This window comes from Sciurus carolinensis, chromosome 5 (assembly GCF_902686445.1).
Source record: "Sciurus carolinensis chromosome 5, mSciCar1.2, whole genome shotgun sequence".
Taxonomy (NCBI): Eukaryota; Metazoa; Chordata; class Mammalia; order Rodentia; family Sciuridae; genus Sciurus; species Sciurus carolinensis.
Window position 1 is genome coordinate 13,398,076 of NC_062217.1, and position 6,000 is coordinate 13,404,075.

Consider the following 6,000-nt stretch of genomic DNA (forward strand, 5'->3'; position numbering starts at 1 on the left):
TGTTTCTCTAACAATTCTGATGATGGTCCTTGACAACAGGATCAAGTCCAAAGTCTTTAACCTTCTATAATTTAGCTTTAAAAAATTTCACCTTACCTCCCCTCACACTTCTATAAAAATTCCTAGTTTAGCCAATCTGGTCTATTTAACATCCAAAAATCAAGTTCTATGTATTCCCATGCCATATCCTCCATCTGGAAGACATCATGCTCCTGATTCTTTGAGGTTCATCTTAAACTTTCCTCTTCCCTTGCTGCCCAACTAGAAGTTCTCTCCAGGAAAGTTAGAGCTGAAGATCAACTCCTCCATCTGCAAAATCAACTTAAAAAAAATCATCCCCTCCACCTATACAACAAAATATATGGGGAAACTGAGACCAAAGGATAATACAAATATTTTTCTTTCTGAACATTCCTTTTTCAACATATTTTTCTCGATTGTTTCCTTTGTGCCAGAAGCTGTACTAGCCATGTGAACTTAGTGTTTTATGAGAAAGACTGATTGTACATAAACCATCACACCAACAAGTAAATGTTGAGGAGTACAACAAAGAAAAGGGGAAGGATAGGGGGCACTGATGTCTAAAGTTTGTGTGGCTGAGAGAAGGGGTAAGGTGTAAAGTTGGTCTAGTGTGGGAAGACAGTTAAGGGACTAAGTTCTGTTTCGGAAGCAACAGAAGGATTCCCTACGTGGGGGAAACTTGTTAAGCAGGGGTAAAAGAATGAGTAGGAATTAAGGCTGCAAAAAGGTGGAAGATTTCTACAGGAAGGAGAACCAAAACAAAGGCACTTTCAAGGGTAAGGTCAAGGTAAGAGAGCACAATGAAGTCTGCAAGAGGTAGGCTGCAAAGGCCAGGAGCAACAGGAGAATGCTGGGCTTGAAAGGTCCTGCTGAAGGTTTCTGGGCTTTCTCCTAAGAACAAACAGTCCTTGAATAGCAATCCCCAAGACTTCAAATCAGGACCATGGCTAACCCTGGGATGACTAATAAAGAAGTAATTCTGAAATCAGAAAGAATTCTGATTTTATTACAATTGAAACACTTTCTGTCTCCCTATCACTCTTTTTTATGTGTGTGATCTCACCCCAAGTCAAAAAAAAAAGCATATGAATTTATACATATAGTCATTTTCAGCTGGTCAATTTGGCTTTGCCAAGAGCTCATGTATCTGAGTGTACCTTTAAGACGTAAGGTTAATGTGGGCCAGTTTTATTTTTTTAAAAGCAAAATATTTCAAATAACAATCCAATGAAAAGCTCCATTTCACTGTCTGGCTATGCATTAATGTTAAATGTTCATTCTCTTGCCTTTTTTCATAAGATCCCTCATAAGAGAATATAAGTTTTAAAAGGATACCAACAAAATTCTTGTCAAAGATTGTTTTAATTCTATTTGTTATTCTCACCTTGTCTATGCTGGGTAACAAATTTCAAAATGCAATTACAAGTTTAAGTTATTTCTTCTAAAATTACAATTATATAACAGATAAAAGTTAAAGAGTTAAGGTAAAAAAAGTGATTAATAAAAGAATGTCAGCAATTTTTTGAGCAATTTCTCTGTGGGCACCTTGATACACATTCTCTCATTTAATTCAAATGACCCTGAGAGGTGCCTGCTATTCTGTATTTCATAAACACAGAAACTGGGGTTTACAGAAATAAGCAAGCACTTCCCCAAACTTAGACCTGTGCTATCCAGGCTGGCCTGTGGTCACATGGAGCAACTAAACATCTGAAAAGAGGCTAGTTTTATCAAGTTGAGCTGTAAGTATCACACACCAGATTTCAAACACATAGTATTTAAAAATATCTCTTTAATAATTTTTGAATGTGGATAATATGTTGATATGAGAATATTTTGGATATAGTGGGTTAAATAAAATGATTATGAAGATTAATTTTACCTGTTTGTTTTTTTAATCAACTACCAGAAATTTTTAAATTATCTATGTGGTTCACACTGTGTTTTTATCAAACAGTGCTGACCTAGCTGGGAGCTAATTTGGCCAGAAGATATCAAGTTGAAAGACAGACTAACACAGAAGAGGATACACTGATTCACAAAGATACTGGTTTTAATCTCCTCTCCATCAGTGACTCGTCTTGGTAAGTTATCAAACTTTAGTTCATCATCTGCATTATGGTGATATTAAATATCCCCAACAGCTGCTTTATATAATATGTAAAGCAGCTAGTACACAGTGAGCAAAGGAAACAATTACTGAATACCTACTATTGCAACTGGGTAGTTCAAAAATTGGCTCCCAAAAGAGTACAAAATTCCCTCATTTGAAAATCATGTTTTATTCTTTTCAAGAAGGAGGAAATAGAGAATGCCTGATTTAACTTAATAAATGCCTTACTTATATATTGTATTAGAATATACATCATTTATAGCCAATCCTCTCTCCCTTTAAATTGTTTCTAAGATGGGTGCAGTAGCACATGCCTGTAATCCCAGGGACTAGGTTGAGGGTCCTATGGTGCTGAAGCTTGAGGGTCACAAGTTCAAGGACAACTTGGGCAACTTGGGGAGATCCTCTCTCAAAATTAAAAATAACTAGAATTGAGGATAGCTCAGTGATAGAGTACCCATGGTTCAAACTCCAGTACCCAAAAAATAAAATTTCTAAGATGCTACAGACGGGGAAGCCACATGATGAGGTTAGCATGAGCATACAAAACAGGACACAGAAGTAAGGCCCTAAGTGGTTCCTTAGTATACAATAGTTAAATTCCAGTGAAAAAAGTTCTGAACTCTAATTCAGCTACTCAGTGGTCTTTTAAACATGAAGAACTGAGACTAGTGAGTAAAATGGCATCTGGGAAGTGGAATTTTACTCTATTTTCTTTTCATGGGTCATGGTGCAAATTATTACAGTATACAGACTATTTCATTATTACAACTGAGAAAAATAATTTGCACTATATCACAAAAAAAACAAAATTACAAAGGATCATGCTATCAAATATTTTGCCACATTCTCTGCCTTAAACTTGTAATTGCATTTTGAAATTTGTTACCCAGCATAGACAAGGTAAGAAAAAAAGCAAATAGAATTAAAACAATCTTTAGCAAGAATTTTGTTGGTATCCTCTTGTTGGTATCCTGCCAAGTTAGCCCTGTATCCAAGTTGTACACGCATCTTTATACCTTAACTTATACGTTAACGTTTGCTTAAATGTGAAGGGTGGGACAGCTGGAGGATTAACTTGGATTATTTGATATATGTGTCTGGCCTAAAATTGACATGTGGCAATGTATGAGACTAACTGGTTCTTGAGTTTGTTTTCTTGCTTAATTGAGTGGCACTGGGGGAAGGGGTAATAATTAAGGATTTGAGTCACTTAAATGTAGCTCCTCGGATTAATATACACGAAAATTGCTCATCTAACTACAAAACAACATTAAGATAATGAGACTGGAAAAAGCTATCAGATTCACAAATTTGAGAACAAAGTAGAGACCATGAAATAATCACTGTTTTAATTTGGAACTCAACGCAAGAATTAACATACAAAATTTCAATTCTGCTCTTAGAGTGTATATTCAATGACTTGAGGGGTGGGGAAACGGAGGGAGGACCTTCCCTTTGATCTCATATGTAGCATTATCCATCACTTGAAATGAGTTGTAAGCATCCCCTGAATATAAGTGACTGGGTCCTGAATTTCTCAAATAGACTCAAACTGACTTATAATGTGATTGTGTCTACAGTGCACATACAACTACCTTTCAGTAAACTGTCTTCACATTTAGGGCTATGGGTAGAATAAGGCAGGAAAAAAAGAAAATGACACTAAAATTGTTGGCAGCATTAATAATGACCAGATAAAACAGTCATATATAATTAAAGAAATAGAAAAAAATTGCCAAAACTCTAAAATAATGTATCATCACATTTCTGATCCTTAAAAATGTAGGGGAAAATAGACTCAGTCAATTTAAGAGAAAACAAGCATTTTGAACCATTTAAGCTGTCAGCCATATTTCCAAAACACTTTATAAGTTTAACAGGAAAGAATTTATTTGCATAAACTTTAAATTAGCTACTACTTCAGTCGCACTTTTGAAAAACTGCTGTTTTGTTTCCAGAAATGCCTTTATATCCCCTCTTCCTGCCCCCCACCCTCTCCCACCGCCAGAGGGTAAAAGTGATTAGATTAAATAAGGAAAAAGTTAAGACGCTGTGAATGGCATATTTGTACGATTATATGCAAATACTCTCGCAACCCCACTGAGCTGTAAGGATGTCTTCAAATAATTTGATAATCTGTCTTTAAAGTTTCCCACTAAATTAGAGTTCATTTTTGCAAAACGCCCTGGCAGCATTAAATCTTTTCTGAAATGATAAAGGTCTCCTTCCGCTCGAATTGACATTATTACAGGATACATGTGTGAAATCTTTGCTGTCAAACATTGCAAAGGTAGAGAGTGTGTGCGTTATCTGCAGACGTCTCCCCTACACTTGCCTAGCTCGCCTCTCCCCAACACATTTACCCACCCCTCTCCCGCCCCCCGGCAAGTTTTAAACTTTGTTTCCTTTGGGGTTCTGCACCTGCGCTACTAAAAACATCCAAAAGACAAAGGGCTAGGCTATGGGTTAGCGGAATGCCAAATTTTAGTAGTGAGACAAAGCACTGAAATTGGCGATTCAGGAGGAGGAGGAGAATGCTAAGCCCCGAGCTCGGCGCCCTCTCCCCGAACAGCTCCCTCGCCGCGGCCCGCGCGGGGAGTTCGGGCCCGGGACTGCGCGAGCCGCAGCCGCCAAGCCCCCAGCACCCTGTGGGGCCCCGGCCCGCTCACCGCTTCACTCGGATGATCTGGTCCCGCATGGGCTTGATGTCCTGGAAGCTCTGCTGGTTGACCAGGCTGTACACGAGGATGAAGCCCTGGCCGTTTTTGATGTACAGGTCCCGCATGGACGCGAACTGCTCTGTGCCCGCGGTGTCCAGGATCTCCAGCACCGACGGCGACGAGTCCACCTCGATCTCCTTGCGGTAGAAGTCCTCGATCGTGGGGTCGTATTTCTCGATGAAGGTGCCGGTCACGAACTGCACGGTCAGGGCGGATTTGCCTACCCCGCCCGAGCCCAGCACCACCACTTTGTACTCGCGCATCGTCCCTCCGCGGCTGCCGCCGCCGCCGCCGCCCGCGACATAGACCTCCGCCCGCCGCGCTGCGCCCTGGACCCTGCCCCGCGGCCGGCCCCGCCGCCTTCCGCGGCCGCCCCCACCTCACGGCCGCGGCGGACCCCGGGCCCTGGCTGCGGGCCGGCAACTGAGAGAGCAGCGGCCCTGGGCATGGGCCGAGCCGGGCGGCGAAGCGACCCCGCGGGCGCCAGCAGAGACTGAGGGCGAGCTGGAGCGGGAGCCGCCGGAGCCGCCGGAGCCGCCCGAGCCGCCGGCCCGCAGTGCCGCCCGCCCCGCCCCGCCCCTCGCGCCTCCACGCCCAGCTCCCCACCCGCCGCCGCTACCCCTGGCGCCGGAGCGCGCGCCCGAGCCCAGCCGCAGCGCTGCCGGGGGCGGGGCCGGCGGCTGGGGCGGAGCCACAGCTCAGCCCCGCCCCGCCAATCCCTGTCGCCTAGGCGACCGGTCGCGCGCGCTCCCGAGAGGCCCCGCGCTTCGTGGAAGCTTAGGCCAGCGCTTAGATAAACAAGCACAGCGTCCACCCGGCAACGCCCCGCCCCGCACACCTCCGGCAAACCCTAGCTCCTGCCTATTGCGCGTGCGCGCTTCCCGCCCAAGGCAGGAGCGAAGTCCGCTTGAGGCTCCCACGCTCTGAATTTGGCAGAGGGTTGGTGGTACAGGGGCCAAGGCAACTTACAGGCTTTAACGCGAGTCGGAAAGTGAGAGGACTAGATGCGCAACGGCCAAGGGGAACCCGTGACTGAGGACCTGTGCCCTACACCACCCAGTCTAAGAGCATTGGGGGCGGGGGGGGGTCTTCGTTTTTTGGGGAGTGGTACCGAGGATTGAACTCAGGGGCCCTCAACCATTG

At 44.1% G+C, this 6,000-nt stretch overlaps 1 protein-coding gene across 1 annotated transcript in view; it reads right to left on the reverse strand.

The window, feature by feature from the left end:
- The window catches only part of Rap2a (RAP2A, member of RAS oncogene family), a 37,094-nt gene extending 31,683 nt beyond the window's left edge, over nt 1-5,411 (reverse strand). Inside the window, exon 1 of the mRNA XM_047554440.1 lies at nt 4,807-5,411. Within this exon, the coding sequence (XP_047410396.1) occupies nt 4,807-5,120 (314 nt within the window). The 5' untranslated portion in view covers nt 5,121-5,411. The remainder of the gene's footprint in view (nt 1-4,806) is intronic.
- Nucleotides 5,412-6,000: the final 589 nt, after the last annotated feature.